This window comes from Ranitomeya imitator, chromosome 1 (assembly GCF_032444005.1).
Source record: "Ranitomeya imitator isolate aRanImi1 chromosome 1, aRanImi1.pri, whole genome shotgun sequence".
Taxonomy (NCBI): Eukaryota; Metazoa; Chordata; class Amphibia; order Anura; family Dendrobatidae; genus Ranitomeya; species Ranitomeya imitator.
The window spans coordinates 245,591,537-245,614,451 of record NC_091282.1 but is presented as its reverse complement, the minus strand read 5'-3'; the positions used below and the strand labels follow the sequence as shown (position 1 = coordinate 245,614,451).

Below are 22,915 nucleotides of genomic sequence, written 5' to 3'. Positions count from 1 at the left end.
CTATACCCTTCTTAAAATGCCGGACTTAGGTCATGTTAATTCTTCTTGGTATGATATGGAGCCGTGACATGATGCTCCCTTGAGTGGGGTGGGGGGTGGGAGGGGGGGGGAAGGGGAGTTTAACTCCTTCCTGACATTTGGAGTAGATATACACCATGGAAGGAAGTACTTCCTGACCAATGACATGTATATATACATCATGGCAATCGCCAGGAGTAAAGAAGCTGTGCTCAGACGATTGCTGCAGGGTGTTCAGCTTACATGACAGCTGACACCTGTCTCTCACTGCTAGGAGCAATGCCTGCACCAGTCCTGGCAGCTTAACCCCCTAAATGCTGCAATCGATATCGCACTAGAAACGGCTTAAAAAATAAAACAAATTGTTCATGTGCTGTTGATTTGCCATTCTACCTCCCAAAGATTGCAGTCAAGCTCGACTCATATTTATCCTGCACTCTACGCTGAGCGTGTACACCCAGGTTTCTGTGTAAATCTCTGAAACACGTGATTTAGATGGAACCCCCGGCGGAAGACTCCCTGTAATGAGGCAGGTGGAGGCACTGTGGACACCATCTGATCTGTGATCTGGCTGTGACAATTTTTTTTAGGCGTGCATAAAAGTGCAATCGGCCACAATTTTGTTCTCTTCTGAAAAGGACACTGCCGAACAGAGGCCAGACTAACTCTGCTGCCTCATTATAATGAATTGATCCTTTGGGGGCTTCATCTGAATCACGTCATTCGGAGATTTAGATGGCACTCGTATGTAAGTGCTCAGTGTAAAGCACAGGATAAACGTGATCCAAAATGTTATGTAAAATGTTAATAAAAGCTTCAACTCAAAAAAAAAAAAAAAAAAAAAAAAAAGGCCTCGCTCAGGTTCGTCATCTGTTAGCGGAAATATGGTTGACTTCCATGTTACTGGTAGTGCAGAGGCTCTGGAAAAGCATTATGGCTCCACGTCCCTCAGAAGAAATTAAGCAAATTCTGCAATCCCAAATCCAGATGCCCCCACCCTTTTGAGCACCACAATGTGCTTAATCCACATTTAGCGTCCACATGTTTGGCATTTCTGTAGCAATGAGAGCCTACCTAATTTATGGGTGTGTGTATCCAGAAGCATGAGCTGGGCGCAATGTACTGATCACTACAGCATTCTGGGCACTGCAATGTACGGGCACTGCAATAGCAGATCTGTAATTTTCACTCAGCAGCATCCACTGCTACTTCTTTATGGAAAGCACCCGTGGAGTCATATCATCACTACACCTGTAGATGAATGCACAAAGAGGTATAATTTCCAAATTCAGGGGATGGGGGGGGAGGCGAATAGCGCTCTGTCCCTCCGGACTTTTGCCGTGTGGCTAAGCAGTACTGTACATCCACATATGGGGTATGTCAACATTCAGCAGAAATTGTGGAGCAAATTTTGGTGCCCTTTTTTTTTTTTTTTTTTTACCAATTTCCCTGTATGAAAATGTAAAATCTTTGGCTGAAACAAAATAAACAAATGGTTTAAAGTTTTGTGACACACATCCATCCTGTCAATACGATCACTGTGCCCCTAGATGAAGAGAGAGGTATAAAATGGGGTCACTTATGGGGGGTTCTGCTGTTTTGGCACCTCAAAGTTTCTCCACGTGGGTCATGGCACCCGCAAATTATAACAGTAAAATCTGCACTATATATGGCGCTCCTTCCTTTCTGAGCTGTGCAGTGGCGGATAAGTATTTCCCGATTTACATGTAGGGTATAGGCGCATTCGCAAGAAATTGTACAACAAATTAAGAGATCCATTTTTTTTCCTATTCACCCTTAACCCCTTACCGGCATCGGACGTACTATACCGTCCGATGCCGGCTCCCCTGCTTTGATGCAGGGCTCCGCGGTGAGCCCGCACCAAAGCCGGGACATGTCAGCTGTTTTGAACAGCTGACATGTGCCCGTAATAGGTGCGGGCAGAATCGCGATCTGCCCGCACCTATTAACTAGTTAAATGCCGCTGTCAAACGCAGACAGCGGCATTTAACTACCGCTTCCGGCCGGGTGGCCGGAAATGACGTCATCGCCGACCCCCGTCATATGATCGGGGGTCGGCGATGCGTCTGGATGGTGACCATAGAGGTCCTAGAGACCTCTATGGTTACTGATCGCCCGTCGCTGTGAGCGCCACCCTGTGGTCGGCGCTCACAGCACACGTGCAATTCTGCTACATAGCAGCGATCAGCAGATCGCTGCTATGTAGCAGAGGCGATCGTGCTGTGCCTGCTTCTAGCCTCCCACGGAGGCTATTGAAGCATGGCAAAAGTTTAAAAAAAAAAAAGTTTAAAAAAATGTGAAAAAAATAAAAAAAACGTAAAAGTTTAAATCACCCCCCTTTCGCCCCAATCAAAATAAATCAATAAAAAAAATATAAAATCTACGCATATTTGGTATCGCCGCGCTCAGAATCGCCCGATCTATCAATTAAAAAAAAGTATTAACCTGATCGCTAAACAGCGTAGCGGGAAAAAAATTCGAAACGCCAGAATTACGTTTTTTTGGTCGCCGCGACATTGCATTAAAATGCAATAACGGGCGATCAAAAGAACGTATCTGCACCGAAATGCTATCATTAAAAACGTCATCTCGGCACGCAAAAAATAAGCCCTCAACCGACCCCAGATCATGAAAAATGGAGACGCTACGAGTATCGGAAAATGGCGCAATTTTTTTTTTTTTTTTTTTTTTTTTAGCAAAGTTTGGAATTTTTTTTCACCACTTAGATAAAAAATAACCTAGTCATGTTTGGTGTCTATGAACTCGTACTGACCTGGAGAATCATAATGGCAGGTCATTTTTAGCATTTAGTGAACCTAGCAAAAAAGCCAAACAAAAAACAAGTGTGTGATTGCACTTTTTTTGCAATTTCACCGCACTTGGAATTTTTTTCCCGTTTTCTAGTACACGACATGCTAAAACCAATGATGTCGTTCAAAAGTACAACTCGTCCCGCAAAAAATAAGCCCTCACATGGCCAAATTGACAGAAAAATAAAAAAGTTATGGCTCTGGGAAGGAGGGGAGCGAAAAATGAACACGGAAAAACGAAAAATCCCCCGGTCATGAAGGGGTTAAAATTTAAACTTGGGGCTAAAACAACATTTTAGTGGTAAAAATGTATTCTTTCTTCACTGCCCCATGGTATAAAATTCTGTGAGGCACATGTGATATGATCACTGTGCCCCAAGATTAATTCAATGTGGGGTGTAGTTTGTAAAATGAGGTCATTTATGGGGGGGTTCTGGCACCTCGGGCTCTGCCAATGTGACATGGCACCCTCAATTAGAAGGGTTAAAAGTTGATCAGCGGTTTCTGACCAACAAAAAAATTGTTTAAAAAATGATGCAGATGGGAAATTTTATATAAATTATTTTGTACAGCATGACTAACTGGTTTAAGGATTTAAAAATTTTAAGTTTGAAAATTTGAACTTTTTCTCAAAAATTCTGATATCTTCAGATTTTCTTAAAGGGAACCTGTCACCCCGTTTTTTGAGATTGAGCTATAAATACTGTTAAATAGGGCCTGCGCTGTGTGTTCCTATAGTGTATGTAGTGTACCCCGATTCCCCATGTATGCTGAGAAATAACTTACCAAAGTCGCCGTTTTCGCCTGTCAATCAGGCTGGTCCGGTCGGGAGGGAGTGGTGACATCGGTGGTTCTTCCTCAGCTTTACGTTGGTGGCGTAGTGGCGTAGTGGTGAAGACACAGCGCGCGATCTGCGCTGTAATCCCTTGCATCGGTGGGGGCGGCCATCTTCCTGGGGCTGCGCGTGCGCAGATCGAGTGCTCTGCTGCACGGGGCTTCAGGAAAATGGCCGCGGGATGCCGCGCGTGCGCATTAGAGATCGCGGCGGCCATTTTCCCAAAGCCGAGATGCAAACTCGGCTTTGGGAAAATGGCCGCCGCGATCTCTAATGCGCACGCGCGGCATCCCGCGGCCATTTTCCTGAAGCCCCGTGCAGCAGAGCACTCGATCTGCGCACGCGCGGCCCCAGGAAGATGGCCGCCCCCACCGATGCAAGGGATTACAGCGCAGATCGCGCGCTGTGTCTTCGCCACTACGCCACCAACGTAAAGCTGAGGAAGAACCACCGATGTCACCACGCCCTCCCGACCTGACCAGCCTGATTGACAGGCGAAAACGGCGACTTTGGTAAGTTATTTCTCAGCATACATAGGGAATCGGGGTACACTACATACACTATAGGAACACACAGCGCAGGCCCTATTTAACAGTATTTATAGCTCAATCTCAAAAAACGGGGTGACAGGTTCCCTTTAAATTGTATTTTATATCAAACAAATTTTACCACAGTCATGAAGTATAATGTGTCACAAAGAAAGTCACAATCAGTGTGAAGCTTTCCAGGGTTACCACATAGTGACAGTGGTCAGAATTGTAAAATTTGCCCTGGTCATGAAGGTGAAAACGGGCTCTGGAGTGTAGGGGTTAAAATATGAAGGGGGGGGGGGGGGGGAGAGAACCCATAAAAAAAATATACTCGCCCCTCGTTTTTATTTCAGTAAAAATAGATATTAAGAAAATAAACACCACATTCTATCGCCGCATCTATAAAAGTCTGATCTATAAAGATCTAAAATTAATTAATGTTGGAGTCCTGGGTTCAAATCCCACTAAGGACAAAATCTGCAAGGATTTGTATGCTCTCCCCGTGTTTGTGTGGAACACCTCCGGGTTCTCCGGTTTCTTCCCACACTCCAAAGATATACTGATAGGGAATCTAGATTGTGAGCCCCATCGGGGACAGTGACGATGAGGTCTGTAAAGCGCTGTGCAATTAATGGTTCTATAAAGCACGTAAAATAAATTATCTTGCTCGTAAAGAGAAAATAATTCAAGTTGCAAAATAAAATAAGTAAGAAGGAAATACAATGTCACAGCCATCTCAAAATGATGTCAGTGTGGAAAAAAAAAAAACCAAAAAAACCTCCTACACCTCCATCGACTTTAAGATGAAACCGTTGGAGATCTCAGGAAAATGGCGACACAAGGCAAATATTAAAACTTATTTTGCAAAATCTCCAATTTTCTTTTAACTAAAATAATAATTATGGTATTTTTGTAATTGCACTGACCTGAACAGTCATGATGCCAGGTCGTTTTTGCCACACGATGTAGGTCGTAGAAACGGTTTCCCAGTTTCCAGAAATCCCTATCGTGACTGTGGGTTTTTTTTTCTCTTCTTTTTTTTTTTTTTTTTTGTTTTTAAATTTCCCTGCACTTCAAATTATGTGGTAAAATAAATGGCTTATTTAAAAAAAAAAAAAAATGGTATGGCCCTTGGAAAAAGGGTACAAGATTTTAATTCTCAACAATCTGATAATTATTTTTAATTTATTTTCTGATTAATATAATAATATACCGTAATCGCGTTTGTAATCTTGCCTGACAGAGCCTCTGTGCTCTGAAAGCTTGCAAACGTAATTTTTCTGGTTAGCCAATAAAGGTATGACTCTTAGAATAGTCATTTTTGGGCATAAAAGTATTTATATTAATATAGTAAGTTTCATTTGTAAGAATTGCAATGGTTTGATTATTGTTAGGTATTGGGGTATATTCAAACCGCTTCATTCAGACGTCAGAGCAGCCATAGAGTTTTCCCACATAATAACACCGGTATTTGTTTTCTTGAGGCGGCTTCTCCAGCGGTTTTGCTGTCGTTCTTGCAGATTTCCCTCTGCACTGTTAAGTATGAGCATGTCCGGCCCCTGAAGCGGTTAAGTCACATTAGGCTGAATGTGTGCGCAGCATTGTCGTTTGGCATTGCTGGGCACTATCTTCAAGTAGAAACGTACTAGCACTGCCTTAGAGTAAGGCTACTTTCACACTGGCGTTTTTTTTTTTAATACGTCGCAATGCGTCGTTTAGGGGAAAAAACGCATCCTGCAAAGTTGTTTGCAGGATGCATTTTTGCCCCATAGTTACATTACCGACGCATTGCAACGTATTGACACAAGTCGCAACTGTCTTGCGACGGTTGCGCCGTGTTGTGGCGGACCGCCGGGAGCAAAAAACGTTAAATGTAACGTTTTTTGCAGCCGACGGACCGCTTTTTCAGACCGCGCATGCACGGCCGGAACTCCGCCCCCACCTCCCCGCACCTTACAATGGGGCAGCGGATGCGCCGGAGAAATGCATCCGCTGCACCCGTTGTGCAGCACAACAAACACTAGCGTTGGAATCTCGGCCCGACGCAATGCGACGGGCCGAATCCGACGCCAGTGTGAAAGTAGCCTAAGTGTAAAGTGCAGTGAGGTCAGCCGGTCACTGATCATAGCTCAGGAAGCGCGAGATTCACACGAAGCCGCTGTAATTTCTGGTAGATCACTACAAACAACCCCAATATGTGTATGCATCAGGTGCCTGCCCCTTACACTTGTGTTGGAATAGCTGTTCACGATGTTCATTTTGGGGCACCTTTTGCTGCACTTTCTGTGGAATCCCCCACTAGAAAGACTCTGTGTACACACCATGTTTCTGACAGCCTGGTGAGTTGAGGACATATTTGTGACCATTCTTATGGTACCTTCACACATAACGATATCGTTGCCGATATCGTTGCTTTTTGTGACGTAGCAACGATATCGTTAAGGAAATCGTTATGTGTGGCAGCGACCAACGATCAGGCCCCTGCTGGGAGATCGTTGGTCGCTGAGGAAAGTCCAGAACTTTATTTCGTCGCTGGATCTCCCGTGGACATCGCTGGATCGGCATGTGTGACACCGATCCAGCGATGTCTTCACTGGTAACCAGGGTAAACATCGGGTTACTAAGCGCGGCCCTGCGCTTAGTAACCCGATGTTTACCCTGGTTACCGGCATCGTTGGTCGCTGGAGAGCGGTCTGTGTGACAGCTCTCCAGCGACCAAACAGCGACGCTGCAGCGATCCGGATCGTTGTCGGTATCGCTGCAGCGTCGCTTAATGTGAAGGGGCCTTTAGTTGGTCAGGATTTTTGGTTAGAATGAATGATATATATCTTGGTACCGTGTTAGCCAGTGGATAGAAAAATATTTAGAATTGAGTCCTCAGTGGTTGTTACCTTTTTAATGGCTAACTGAAAAGATGGTAACAAATTGTAAGATTTTGAGACTACTTCGGTCCGGTCTAGCCTGATGAAGGGACCCTTTAGCCATTAAAGGGTATCAACCACTGAGGACTCTCAATTCTAAATATTTGGTTAGAATGAAGAATCCTGAATTTTTACTTGATAATCTTCTCTTTTTCAGTGCGACTTAGTGCTTGATGCAGCTCATAGGAAAATTAAAGACTTTACTGCAGGGCCAAAGCGTGAAGACATTGTGGACAGTATCTTATTCAAGGCTTCCGATTTTGTTATGGTTCATTTTAAAGACATGGATGTGAATTATGCAAAAAGAGGTATGTTTTTTTTCTTCCTCTTAACCCCTACTGTATTTAGCATGCATTTACATCCTTTGTCGTGTGGGGATGTATAGATCGGCCTCCGTAACTGAGCTTGCTCCATACACAGTGGGTGCTGGCTGTGTTTTATATTGCTTCTCCTCCCTCGAACAGCAGAGACTAGCGCTAATGACATCTGATCAATGCTGTGATGCCGCGCCATTCTCTGCAGCAGTGTTTAAGTGGTTGTAATTGCCAAATTGGGCACCCATTGTCTTTTAAAAACTAGAATTTATCCCAAAAATTAAAAATAAGCAATTGTATGGCCTTGTTGACACAAAAAATATAAAAGTTAGAAAGAGGGGAAGAAAAAATTAAAGTGCAAATCTTAAAAAAATAGCCCTGTTTCTCTTTGCAGTCGCTGTCCTTCTGCTTGCTTAGGAAGGTAATTCACATGAAGCATGCAGGGCAACAGCGATTCTGCCGAGCGGAAATGCCAAGGCAAGGACCGCACTGTGCACAGGGCATGTAGTACATATATACAGCTTGTTTAGACTGCTGTAAAAGAGCCAGTAAAGTTGTTGTCCATTGTTTATATTGGTTATACCTGGTGGTTCCCTTTAATAACACAATCACACTTCTAAATTCAGATGGAGGTTTCCACTTTCTTAAAATATTTCACCAAGATTTGTGGGGAGGAAGGGCGTTCAGTTGATACACTTGAAAATCTTGTATTTAATATGTGATTTTACTCAACCCAATTTAAAGGGAGTCTTTCACCCAGAAAACGTAATTTCCTTATAATGTCATATAGAGGACTTGGCCTTTATAAACTTCATACCTGTAGTAATAGATTCCATGACTTTAATTTTCCATAAAAAAAATATTTTATTGCAGTAGCAATGTCCTCTGTGTATGGCCAAGGACTCGGTGGGCCCTCAGTTGGCTACCTGAATTGAATCCCCAGCTCGCAGGTCTGCGCTCATGCTGCAGGACTTTCCAGCTCTCCTGGCTTGTGTGGCCGTTGGATTCACACAGGATCGTACAGTGAAAGCGGGTCGATGCAGACAGGAGAGATCTTAGAGACATCACTTACCCTGACCTTGTGTGAGATCACACTTGCTGAGCTCCTTCATTGTTGGTGCAAATGTTCAGGGTTGGGGATTCAGTTTCTGCACTGCTCAATCTGGGCAAGCAAACAGGGTCAATCATGCTAAGGGGTAGTGCTGACTGTGGGATGGTGCACCCAGAATTTGCATATGTAAGAAAACATATTCTTATGTAAAACCAAAGTAATGAAATTTGTATTTCAGGTCTAATTTTTAAAGGGGCCAATTCGTTACATAACCGTAAGTGGTTGATTTTTGGTTATGACAGACTCCCTTTAAAAGGAAACTATCATCAGAAACTGACCTATTGTTATAAATCCGGATTTTGTGTTTGCATGTCTTTTTAAAAACCTTTTGATTTTTCTCCGTATCGTAATGATATATGGGTTGTTCACTAATCGGGTAACACCCTTCACAATAACGCCTATACTGTCCTTTGGTGTCATTTCTGCTAGGTTGGCACTGATTATCCTGGGGCTCCTGGGATATTATCAAATCCGACATCCAGGGGCAGTGAGAGCTGCGACTGTTCTCATTTGCTTCTGATGTTTGATTTGTCTGAAGGAGGGGACAGTGAAGCGGTGCTGGGATTTGTGGCATAACAGTGGTGCGTGGGAGAACCAGTGCCGTCAACATTGCACCAGCAGAGATGAGAATTGGTGTTTTTTTTTTTTTTTTTTTTTTTTTACTTTACTTGGATGAAACCTAGTGATTGAGAAGGGGGTTGTCTGAGAAAAATACAACCCGTTTAAAGGGAGCCTATCATTACAGAATGCTGTAGATAAGCCCCTGATGCTGGTGGCCTTAGCTCATAGGCAAATTTTGGGGTGACAGATTCCCATAATTCTCTACTGGTTGCCTCACTTTCAGTATGGGCACCTTGCTAATGCTATTATCCTGCAGATTAACACGGTATCTGTAAGTTAATGGCATTATACAACGTGACGCTTTCCCTTTACAAATAAAAAAAACATTATAATCTTGAAATTTTCTTACTAGCAACTGGGGCTGTTTTTTTTTTTAGCCTCCTACATCCTGTCCTTTCTGATTGAGTTTCTAGCCAAGCTTCTTGTTAAGGGCAGGATTAAAATGACAGGTAACAACTGTTTACAGGTGATAACACAAGATCCAGCAATCCTTCTGATCCTGTTCCCTTCTCAATGACCTTTGCACACGCTCATTAGATACTTCAATACGAAGGGTGGCATTGGAGTCTTCAAACATTTGTGTTTAATGTCCATGTGTTGTTTCCTGAAACATGAAGCTAGTCTAAAAAAAAAAAAAAAAAAATTAACAAGATTTCCATTTTTTTATTGTGAATTCAGTTTGTAATATTACAATGTCAGTTTTTTTTTTTTTATATTTTCAGTACTGTTTGTCATGGGCTATGAAATGAAATTTTGAAAGAAACCCATCAAAATTGTCATAAGTTCATTTCTCCACCCATAAGATCAAAGTCCAAATGCTTGTCTGGTCACCCAAATTAACAGCTTCATGCGCCACTTAGAGATCCTATGGGGGGTTACTAGGCTTTTAGAAAGTAGCATATGTACTATGTATCCCTTTCATAGAGCTGCTCCCAAGAGTGGTCATTGATCACTAGAGACACTGATATTTCGTATGTTAAAAAAAAGAGTTGTTTGTCTGTCTTTATTGGCTACAGTTGAGGAGTTCTGAAAATGTAACCATATTTCTTTTCACGTTTTGTCTTTTTTAAGATGGATTCACGGACTCTGGTATATCTTCTAAAGTGAATGGTGAGCACAAGGAGAAAGACCTGGAACCGTGGGATGGGGGCGATGGCCTTATTAGTAGCAGTGTGTCTGCTAATAGTGAGGAGCTGGAGTCTTTAGATACAGATGTAGTAAGTAATGACTGTCCTGATTGTTGTACTAGTATATAATGCAAGTATTTATCTCATTGTATAAAAATGTGTTTCTGATGACGATCACTTACATTTTGGGTTCTGACCGAGCTCTTGTATTCATGTATGCGTGGATTTGCCACTATTAATCTTTAGGACAAGGAGTGATGGTTTCCAGAGCTTTGTCATGTACCCAATTTTTTCAGAACATGCAAGGCTACAGTGTAAAGGAAGGTGTAGGAGAGAAGTCTGCAATACCTATACCTCTGAAACTGAGGCGCCAGCTCCAAGGAGGGCAGTTTTCATAGTCGCCAAAAGCTTCACAATTCTTAATTTGGTTGCAGCAATCTCTAGTTTAACAATATAATTAACTCGTTCTCTGCTTTCTATATAAATCAGGAGTCAAAATAAATGGAGAAGTTTTCTTAATTGGTGAGGCCCAGGCACCACCTAGGACTTTTCTGATCTGGTCCTGGCTTTGTTTTTCATTTGAAGCCAAAATAGAAATCGTTGAGGAGCCCTAGGATAGAATGTTGCATTTAATTCTAGAAAGTTTTAGAAGAAGCTACCCAGCTTTCCTGTGAGGCGTATCAAATATATATATGTAGGGAAATCATCCAGTAAAGCCAAAACTTCTGGGAAGGATTATGGACAGTAGGAAATCTGATCATATGAGTGTAAAATAGAGATTTCTCTGGTTTTAAAAATAAATCTAACAATTAGAGTGCAGAAGAGAGAGAGCACACCTATATTTGTGTTGACTATATACATTTATATTATGTGGCTATCCAACCATTCCGGGATTGCACAATCCTGACTGCCAGAACGTCTTCAGATTTCATGTTTAATATGAACCACAGGTGAGGGTTGCTGATATAAATGAATATATATTTAAGTGGGTAAAATGTAAATTACGATGCTGGCTACATTTTACTTGTTGAACTATTTGACGTTTACTTTTGATACTGTATTTGAAGATGATTTTATCGAAATTCTGTTGTGTGTGTGTGATGTATATGGACATAATGTCACATAGTTCTCATTGTGTACCATTATGATTTAAAAAGAAAAATGTAGAAATGTTTTATGTTTTCTTGCATTTAGTCTAATGGTTGGGATCCCAATGAAATGTTTCGATACAATGAAGAAAACTATGGTGTGGTATCAACATATGACAGCAGCCTTTCCTCATATACGTAAGTAGAATTTTTTTATATGTATATTGGTATTAACTAGCCTTTGACTAGAGATGAAATCCATACATCTAACCAGGAACTGATAAGCCAGAAGTTTACTTGCTTGAAAAAGAATCCTCGAGATGCCCAAAGCTATGCGAGAGTAGTTACATACATCCATTCTTGGGTTTCATGAGCCCAGCTTTGTGGATGAACAGCTTTCTTGTTGACCTCCTGATTCTTAGGAGCTAATTCCAGACACTCAGCGGTTCAGATCTTGTGCTTGTAACCAACCATTCATACTAAAGATGGTTGTGTTTTTGAATTTTTTTTTTTTCCTTAAATCCTGTGAACATTGTTGAATTGCACAGTGTATTATACTTGAGTAACTTTTCATGATGCTGTATAAACTTTCTTGCTATAAAAACAGGAACACACTTCTAGAAATGTGTGCCATGTCAACATTCTGTTCCTTGTGGAGACATGTATCCTATATATATTTTTTTTAAGCAGTGTTCCTTTAGAAAGGGATAATTCTGAAGAGTATTTAAAGCGAGAAGCCAGAGCTGCACAAATAGCTGAAGAGATTGAGTCCAGCTCCCAGTATAAAGCCCGCGTTGCCTTGGAAAATGATGATCGGTCTGAAGAAGAAAAATACACTGCAGTGCAACGCAACGTGTGTGAGCGAGAAGGACACTCTGTGGCTACTAGGTAGGACTTGGGAACAGGAGCCACTAATATGAAGCTGGTCTTTGTTCTGGCCCATAGGGGCTCCTAAGTGAGCGACCCTCCCACTATGATGTCCATACGCCCTATTAGGCAATATGGGAAGGTCTTTATGAGACGACCCCTTTTTAAAATGGTTTAGGGTGTGTTTTTGAGAGTCTGTAACTAAACTTTGTTTTATTGTATTTGTTGTTCTGTAAAGGGAAAATAAATATGTTCCGCCTGGACAGAGGAGTAAAGATGGCATGCCATGGAGTAGCCACAGCGTAAGGCAGAATTCACCGAGAATGGGCCAGTCTGGGTCTGGTCCTATTCCTTCAAGAACTGGATCCCATTCTTCAGACTTCAGTCCAAATTCTGGAGCTGATCAGAGAGTAGTCAATGGAGGCAAGTTCCTGAAATTGTACATTTGTCTGTATTTAATGATCGCACCAGAGCGGTAATTGTGCACTTCTGCTTCCCGATCATTGCTTGATACCGTTAGTGATATCAGTAGTATTAGATTGTAATTCCCTTTAGATCTTCAAGTTTAAGGTAATAGAGATGTTCACTATTACTTGCAATCGGTAAATTTTCAGCATTACTCCCATATTTAGTTCATTTACCAAAACTACAGGATTATTGCGAGAAGCCATTTCCCCTCTGTTATTTTACTTTTTCTGTTGACCTGTTTTTTTCCCTCCTTTTCATCCCATATTTTTATTTTTTATACTTTCCTTCATCTCATTTGTTCTGTCAGGTGTTCCCTGGCCATCGCCTTGTCCATCTCCTTCCTCCCGCCCACCTTCTCGCTACCAGTCAGGTCCCAACTCTCTTCCACCTCGGGCAGCCACCCCTACAAGGCCGCCCTCCAGGCCCCCTTCGCGGCCATCCAGGCCCCCGTCTCACCCCTCTGCTCATGGTTCTCCAGCTCCTGTCTCTACTATGCCTAAACGCATGTCTTCAGAAGGTACAACGCCTCTGTTTTTTTTGTTTGTTTTGTAAAACCCCTCCACATCCTGCAGCTATGCTTATGGATTTTCTTAGACTTTAATCATAACATCAACAGCTTCAATGTTTTGCAACTCCGGTCAGGCTTCCTAATGTAATCTATATAATTTGCTTAAGACTGCTTAGTTGGACTGCAGTGATCCCGTGCACTAGCTCATAGTGAGTCCTGCAAAGCATGGTCTGCTTGTCATTGTGTTGCTTGCATTCATTCCTCAGACAGCATCACTCAGGAATTAAGGAGTCGGTCACTATGATATATCTGAAATGTTGGCATCACTACTGAGGTTTCCCTAATCGGTTACTGTTAAATAAGTTTTGTGCAGTGAACACTGATCTGATTATCTGCTTTTTCTTTTAAAACAGGGGTGTTAAACCTCAGAGTAGGATAATGGAATGTGATTGTAAACTTCTCACTCTTTTCAGCTTTTCCACTTGCCACCCCATCACTAACAGTGTGTTGTGTGTGTTCTTTATATAATACCTACGACGAAAAACATTGATGCGCTGGTCTATTTTCGTGTGTGGTATTTAGGTGTCGTTTGTTTCCCAATTTTGTGTGTATATAAAACCCAATGGGCTGTCTTGTATCTACTTACAGCCTGCCTAAGGGGAATTCACAGCTTCATTCTGTCCTGTAGAACAGGGGTTCCCAACTCCAGTCCTCAAGGCCCACCAACATGTCATGTTTTCAGGATTTCCTTAGTCTTGCCCAGGTAATAATTGCATCACCTGTGCAATGCAAAGGAAATCCTGAAAACATGACCTGTTGGTGGGCCTTGAGGACTGGAGTTGGGGACCCCTGCTGTAGAATATGCAGGTTTTATTCTTTAGGCTACATGCGTGTCTTGGCACATGTGTATTAAAGGGAATATGACAGCAGGTTTTTGCTATGTAAACTGAGAGCAGCATGATGTAGGGACAGAGACCCGGATGCGACCAACTTGCAACCAACTTGCAGCCTACTGTGTTTTATCACTACAGGACAACTGCCTTCATTTCTCATAGTCTAACCAACTCCCCGCGCTGATTAGCAGCTTTCTGATAAAATACATTGTACACAGAAGGCTGTCAATCAGCGGTGTGGGCGGGGTTATTGCCAGCTCCGCTTTCTGAGCACTGCTAGATCTACATCATTGAAAAATGGGCATTGTATCAAAACTGCTGCACCCAGTGTGCAATGTGATATCGCTGAAATTGGGTGTCTGTGACTTAGGCTACGTTCACATTTGCGTTGTGCGCCGCTGCAAAAAAAATATGCAACTTGTTGCATTTTCTTTGCCCGACGCTTGCGGCAAAAAAACGCATGCGTCGCACAACGCAGCACAACGCATGTCCAATATAGGACTTAAATATAGGGGCGCATGACGCATGCGTCGCCGCTGCGTCGGGAAACGCGAATGTGAACGTAGCCTAAATCATGTTGCTGTTAGCTTACTTACCAAAAACCTACAGACAGATCCCCTTTAATACCCTAAAGATGGATGTTGTATGCATTTTTCTGGACACCCTTTTATTCAAAGTCCCTACACCATGTTTGATATGTATGCAAGTTAATTCATGATAATTGTGTCCTCGCCCTTGTGACATACAGTGCAGACCAAAAGTTTGGACACACCTTCTCATATAAAGATTTTTCTGTATTTTCATGACTCTGAAAATAGTACATTCACACTGAAGGCATCAAAACTATGAATTAACACATGTGGAATTCTATACTTAACAAAAAAGTGTGAAACAACTGAAATTGTCTTATAGTCTAGGTTCTTCAAAGTAGCCACCTTTTGCTTTGACTGCTTTGCACACTCTTGGCATTCTCTTGATGAGCTTCAAGAGGTAGTCACCAGGAATGGTTTTCACTTCACAGGTGTGCCCTATCAGGTTTAATAAGTGGGATTTCTTGCCTTATAAATGGGGTTGGGACCATCAGTTGTGTTGTGCAGAAGTCTGGTGGATACACAGCTGATAGTCCTACTGAATAGACTGTTAGAATTTGTATTATGGCAAGAAAAAAGCAGCTAAGTAAAGAAAAACGACTGGCCATCATTACTTTAAGAAATGAAGGTCAGTCTGAAAAATTGGGAAAACTTTGAAAGTGTCCCCAAGTGCAGTTGCAAAAACCATAAAGCGCTACAAAGAAACTGGCTCACATGAGGACCGCCCCAGGAAAGGAAGACCAAGAGTCACCTCTGCTTCTGAGGTTAAGTTTATCCGAGTCGCCAGCCTCAGAAATCGCAGGTTAACAGCAGCTCAGATTAGACACCAGGTCAATGCCATACTGAGTTTTAGCAGCAGAAACATCTCTACAACAACTGTTAAGTGGAGACTTTGTGCAGCAGGCCTTCATGGTAAAATAGCTGCTAGGAAACCACTGCTAAGGACAGGCAACAAGCAGAAGAGACTTGTTTGGGCTAAAGAACACAAGGAATGGACATTAGACCAGTGGAAATCTGTGCTTTGGTCTGATGAGTCCAAATTTGAGATCTTTGGTTCCAACCACCATGTCTTTGTGCAACGCAGAAAAGGTGAACGGATGGACTCTACATGCCTGGTTCCCACTGTGAAACATGGAGGAGGAGGTGTGATGGTGTGGGGGTGCTTTGCTAGTGACACTGTTGGGGATTTATTCACAATTAAAGGCATACTTAACCAGCATGGCTACCACAGCATCTTGCAGCGGCATGCTATTCCATCCGGTTTGCGTTTAGTTGGACCATCATTTCTTTTTCAACAGGACAATGACCCCAAACACACCTCCAGGCTGTGTAAGAGCTATTTGACCAAGAAGGAGAGTGATGGGGTGCTATGCCAGATGACCTGGCCTCCAGTCACCAGGCCTGAACCCAATCAAGATGGTTTGGGGTGAGCTGGACCGCAGAGTGAAGGCAAAAGGGCCAACAAGTGCTAAGCATCTCTGGGAACTCCTTCAAGATTGTTGGAAGACCATTTCCTGTGACTACCTCTTGAAGCTCATCAAGAGAATGCCAAGAGTGTGCAAAGCAGTCATCAAAGCAAAAGGTGGCTACTTTGAAGAACCTAGAATATAAGACATAATTTCAGTTGTTTCACACATTTTTGTTTTAATTCCACGTGTTAATTCATAGTTTTGATGCCTTCAGTGTGAATGTACAATTTTCATAGTCATGAAAATACAGAAAAATCTTTAAATGAGGTGTGTCCAAACTTTTGGTCTGTACTGTACATGTAGAGCAGGTTGTTTTTTTTTTTTTTTTTTTTTCTTCATATAATGTGCATCTTACACTTGCAAAGGCACAATATCTGACCACAGTGCACTAGATGTATTGCACTACATAGTCTGTCCCATCTGCATAGCCCCTTATTATTTCCAACCTGCTGGTAATAAAAGCTGTGAGTCTGGTGGATTAGTCCCCAGAATTGGTTATTTATGGTAGCTGAAAAAAATTATAGTGGTCTTATTTTAACCCAGTGGTGGTAATTTTATTTTATATTTTTGCACGATGGAGAAAAATGCAATGCAGCCAGAACGTGTAATTGTCTATTTCATGAACATACCCTGGTATGCAAATGGTGTAAGCCATGAGATCAGTACCATAAATGTAAAATATATCTCTACTGAAACATTAAAAAAGTCTATGTAAAAATAACTTTGTACAAGGATGGAACAGAAGAGGGGGCAGCCTGATCATAGCACACCATATATGTTGTAAGTTTATAAATGTTAAGAAAGGTTCAGGGGTGGACTAATAAAAAATAAAAATGGGACAAAACATAAATAAGTACCGTATATACACGAGTATAAGCCGACCCGAGTATAAGCCGAGACCTCCTAATTTTGCCACAAAAAACTGGGAAGACTTAATGACTCAAGTATAAGCCTAGGGTGGAAAATGCAGCAGCTACCGGTAAATGTCAAAAATAAAAATAGATACCAAAAAAGAGTAAAATTGAGACATCAGTAGGTTAAGTGTTTTTGAATATCCATATTGAATCAGGAGCCCCATATAATGCTCCATACCGTTCATGATGGGCCCCATAAGATGCTCCATATTAAAACCAATGAATGGACATATTCAATGTTCTCCCAACGCGTTTCATGTCCAATAACGGAGACTCATCAGGGGAGTTAAACAGAAGTAGGTGCTAGTAAGGCACTAAAAATAGTCCAGAAACAGTCCGTGCATATTACGGGTCCCACAGTGGCTGCGTACCCATGGGTTAGAATCAGCCATCTGTGTCTACGGTCTAAAGTGAATCCTCATCATCACCCTGCAGGTGTCCCCTTATATATCGTGCCCCAAATTTGTGGTGCGCCCCTCAGCATGAGCTGTCACATTTAGTTAAGTATATACTCATACTGTCTATGACGCCGATCACAGTCGGGGGGGTAGAAGGGGGAGTGGTTTGCAAACCATTATACTCACGGGTCACACCGGCACCATACTTCCCCCATCCTACTCACATGTCCGTAGCTTGCGTTCCACGCGCTGGAATGCCCGCTTACCGGAAGCACCGATGCCATCTTGCATGCGTCATTTCCGGTCATGCCTACCCCGCTATCGCGTCCCTTCAGTGCGTTCCACCATTGGAACGCGCTATGTCAAAATTGTCCTCGCAGTTTTAAACGCGTCACTGCTCAAAGATGACGCATATGAGAGGCTAAAAATAGACCAACATGTGGTGATTATGACCCCATAAGATGCTCCATAGAGATATTTGCCCCATATAATGCTGCACAAATGCTGATTATGGCCCCTTAAGATGCTCCATACACATTTGCCCCATATGCTGTTGCTGCGATTTAAAAAAAAAAAATTGCATACTCTCCTCTCGTCGCCACTACATCTTCTGCACTGAAGTTCAGGCAGAGGGTGGCGCACACACAAATCGCGTCATCACGCCCTCTGACTTGAGCATCACTGCAGAGGACGCGGAAGACTGGGCCCGGCGGTGGAACGCGGACAGGTGAATATTGTGCAATGCCCCCATTATACTCACCTGCTCCTTTTGCGGTCCCTGGTTCTCTGGGCGCCAGCAGCTTCTTCCTGTGTTGAGCGGTCACATGGTACAGCTCATTACAGTAATGAATATGCGGCTCCACCCCTATGGGAGAGGAGTTGGGTACATATTCATTACTGTAATGAGCGGTACCTTGTGACCGCTCAACGTTGGAAGAAGCTGCCGGCACCCGGAGAACCAGGGACGTGCAGGGACCGCGTCGGGAGCAGGTGAGTATTATTAGACAGCTGCCGCTCCCCCTCCCCTGCTGACCCCTGGGTTTGACTTGAGTATAAGCCAAGAGGGGCAATTTCAGCCTAAAAAAATGGGCTGAAATTCTCGGCTTATACTAGAGTATATACAGTACTTGTCCCAGACATCAATGAAAGTTACCAAAGTAGAGATGTACTAAAGATCAGTCGGTCACCCATGACCCGACACGCGTTTTGTGTATTGCTCCGTCCGTATGTCTATTTCACTACCAAAATGATCACCAATTTTTAAATGTGCGCCACAGATTATAGTAAGTACAGTAGATAGGAGGACACGGAGTACATAGGTGCATAACAATTAATAAATTTTTTTTATCCATATCAAGCAATATAAACACTTCCAGTATAGAAGACACATTCAGGAATAGACGAAGGTTTTGAGGTCACTGTCTTTATGATATTGCTTTATCGCACAGTACCAAAATCAAGTGGGTTTAATAATGTTGTGACAATGCACAACTATAGGTCAGGAGCCACTTTTTCCCTTGAGAAAGTGGGGTGTTACATCTGTGAAATGTGCGTCGGGATTGCTTCACCTGATCTGATTTAGGGTATTACTGCTTTACATCTTGGTAAGGACCAGCTAGAAATAGGCTTGACATTTATTTGCCTAGATACAATAATGTGGGTTCTGTGGAAGCTATGTCCTTCCCTGATAAAGCTGCACTGTAGCACTTTTTTTTTTTTTTTCCCCCCTTTTGGGACTATGTGGGGCATGTGCAATTTTATTATACGCACTGACTTCAGTGCTTTCATGCCTCTTGTGGGTTAAAGTCTATATGGTATGAGTCACGCTTTGTTTTAAAATAATGCGCACTTTGCACGACAAGCATATGTTTATGATTCTATGATATACTGTATATAATCGAGTATAAGATGACCCGAGTATAAGCAGAGACCCTTAATTTTGCCACAAAAAAACTGGGAAAAGCCATGGTGTAAGCCATGAGATCAGTACCATAAATGTAAAATATATCTCTACTGAAACATTAAAAAAGTCTACATAAAAATAACTTTGCACAAGGATGGAACAGAAGAGGGGGACAGCCTGATCATAGCACACCATATATGTTGTAAGTTTATAAATGTAAAGAAAGGTTCAGGGGTGGACTAATAAAAAATAAAAATGGGACAAAACATAAATAAGTACCGTATATACTCGAGTATAAGCCGACCTGAGTATAAGCCGAGACCCCTAATTTTGCCACAAAAAAACTGGGATAACTTAATGACTCGAGTATAAGCCTAGGGTGGAAAATGCAGCAGCTACCAATAAATCTCAAAAATAAAAATTGGTACCAATAAAAGTAAAATTAATTGAGACATCAGTAGGTTAAGTGTTTTTGAATATCCATATTGAATCAGGAGCCCGATATAATGCTCCATACAGTTCATGATGGGCCCCATAAGATGCTCTGTATTAAAATATATATATATAATGCTGCACAAATGTTAATTATGACCCCATAAGATGCTCCATACAGACATTTGCCCCATATAATGCTGCACAAATGCTGATTATGGCCCATAAGATGCTCCATAGACCCGTGCCCCCATATAATGCTGCACATGGCCCCATAAGATACTCCATAGAGATATTTGCCCCATATAATGCTGCACATGGCCCCATAAGATGCTCCATAGAGATATTTGCCCCATATGCTGTTGCTGCGATTTAAAAAAATAAAAAATCACATACTCACCTCTCGTCGCTCAGGCCCCCGGCACTTGCTATATTCACCTGTCCTCCGTTCCACAGTCGGCGCCGCTGTGTCTTCCCCGTCCTCTGCACTGACTGTTCAGGCAGAGGGCGGCGTGCACACTAATCGCGCCATTGCGCCCTCTGACCTAAGCATCACTTGCAGAGGACGGGGAAGACGGAGCGGCGCCGACGGTGGAACAAGGAACAGGTGAATATAGTGCACTGCCCCCGCCGTACTCACCTGCTCCCGGCGCGGTCCCTGGTTCTCTGGGCGCCGGCAGCATCTTCCTTTATTGAGCGGTCACATGGTACCGCTCATTACAGTAATGAATATGCGGCTCCACCCCTATGGGAGTGGAGTCTGGTCCATATTCATTACTGTAATGAGCGGTACCATGTGACTGCTCAATACAGGAAGAAGCTGTCCGCGCCGGGAGAACCAGGGACTGCGCCAGGACCCCGTGGACTTGCGGTGGACACCGCGTCCTGTACTCCTGGATCTCTTATTGACATGATCGGCTAGTTTAGCCCTCTAGTAATGAGCTCTTCCTGAGTCATCCCCTGTGCTCGACCGGCTAGTGTCAGCCCTTTATCTGTAAGCAGCTCATCCTGCTCTACTCCACAATCTGATGCAAAATTTTCTAAAAATACGGGTGTACAATATACGCCCTTTGTCTTTAAACAATAGAGCACACTGATGAAGGTCTTTGTAGACCGAAACGTATGTGAATACTGTATGTATTAACCCCTTAGTGACGGAGCCAAATTTTTTAAATCTGACCAGTGTCACTTTATGTGGTAATAACTCTGCAACGCTTCAACAAATCCCAGTGATTTTGAGACTGTTTTTTCGTGACATATACTTTATGATAATGGTAAATTTAGGTCAATATGTTTTGTGTTTATTTATAAAAAATATAAAAAATTTGAGAAAAATGTTAAACAAATGAGCAGTTTTCAAAATTTGAATGATTATCCCTTTAATCCAGATAGTTATACCACAGCAAAACATTAATAAATAACATTTCCCACATGTCAGCTTTACATCAGCATCATTTGTAAAATGTTATTTTATTTTTTTAGCATTTTAGGAGGTTTAGAATTGTAGCAGCAATTTTTCATTTTTTCAAGGAAATTTATTAAATTTATTTTTTTAGGGACTTATCCATGTTTGAAGTGACTTTAGGGGTCTCCTATATTGGGAAACCCCCAAACGTGATACCATTTTAAAAACAGCACCCCCTGACATATCGAAAACTGCTGTCAGGTAGTTTATTAACCCTTCGGGTGCTTTACAGGAATTAATGCAAAGTGGTATGACAGAAATGAAAATGTGTATTTTTAACACCTAAATATCTCTAACTTCTGAACAGATTACTACAGCCGTCAGACTCTAAGGCCGCTATTTGGTCATGAATTGCCACGGCAAACATCAGGACCACACAATCATGATCTGAGGGCACCAATTGGGATAAAGAGGAAACCCCCACCCTCTGTTAAACATATATAATGATGTAGTCACTATTTACAGCAGCATCTAAGGGGTTAAACAGATTTGGACGATGCAAACACTGATCGTGGCTGATGCAGAAAGTTGTCAGCTATAGTGCACAACTGACAGATGCTGGATTGTTACCTGTATGGGGAGGCTATTCTCTTATATGTAAGGTCAGTTAAAAGGCGTATTGGCTGTCATTAAGGGGTTAAACACCCCCCTTTTTGCATCAGACATTTTGGAATGTGCTGAGTATATCCTATATTACGCTAAAGGTCTGGGCACCTACTTTCACGCACCTCCACCCTTGGCTGTGCTGAACATATACTCTACAGGACCCCTGGGAATGACTCGAGTATAAGCCGAGAGGGGCAATTTCAACCTAAAAAAAGGGCTGAAATTCTTGGCTTATACTCGAGTATATACGGTAAGTGACTCCTGACCTATAGTTGTGCATTGTCACAACATTATTAAACCCACTTGATTTTGGTACTGTGCAATATTAAAGACACTGACGTCAAAACCTCCATCTATTCCTGAATGTGTCTTCTATACTGTAAGTGTTTATATTGCTTGATATGGATAAATACATTTATGAATTTTTATGCACCTATGTACTCGGTGTCCTCCTATCTACTGTGCTTGCATTTGGATTTGGGGTTAGTATTGTTGATGGTGGACCACCACTGAGTGTTATCCCCCTCACGCATATAAAATGCAACTGGTTTTTGTTTGAGATTATAGTAAGTAGTTGATGGTTAGAGAGAAGTGTGTATGTATAGATCTTTTACAACATGTAATATATAGCACTGATAACTTAGATACTGATGTTTAAAATTCAGCAAAGGGAAGGTTCAAGAACAATGAAAAATGCTAAACACTCAAAACATAATTCAGTGCACTATCCTCGACATCTATAGCACATTTGTGCAGGGACATAGTGTTTCCAGCTAAATTTTATTAAAACAATAATTTTTGAGGTATATTAAAATTAAGACCTACACATTAGAACGATAAAAAACAGGGTGGGAATAAACCTCCATAGAGTCAGGTGCACATAAAGGCTGGATCAGCACATGGGTCACTTATTAAAGCGAACCTGTCGCCAGGTTTGGCCGATACGAGTTACGGCCACTGTCTCATATCGGCTGAACCTGGTGACAGGTTCCCTTTAAATATCCAG

At 42.2% G+C, this 22,915-nt stretch overlaps 1 protein-coding gene across 26 annotated transcripts in view; it reads left to right on the top strand.

Annotated features, from left to right (window-relative positions):
* The window catches only part of ATXN2 (ataxin 2), a 121,687-nt gene that overhangs the window by 56,013 nt on the left and 42,759 nt on the right, over nt 1-22,915 (top strand). For 8 of the 26 annotated variants that reach the window (XM_069754963.1, XM_069754921.1, XM_069754932.1 and 5 more), the window contains 7 exons: nt 7,293-7,443; nt 8,739-8,774; nt 10,253-10,398; nt 11,503-11,594; nt 12,087-12,284; nt 12,502-12,686; nt 13,039-13,248. In XM_069754963.1, coding sequence (XP_069611064.1) covers nt 7,293-7,443; nt 8,739-8,774; nt 10,253-10,398; nt 11,503-11,594; nt 12,087-12,284; nt 12,502-12,686; nt 13,039-13,248 — 1,018 coding nt within the window. The remainder of the gene's footprint in view (nt 1-7,292; nt 7,444-8,738; nt 8,775-10,252; nt 10,399-11,502; nt 11,595-12,086; nt 12,285-12,501; nt 12,687-13,038; nt 13,249-22,915) is intronic. The other 18 variants (XM_069754952.1, XM_069754942.1, XM_069754972.1 and 15 more) reach the window with 3 other exon arrangements.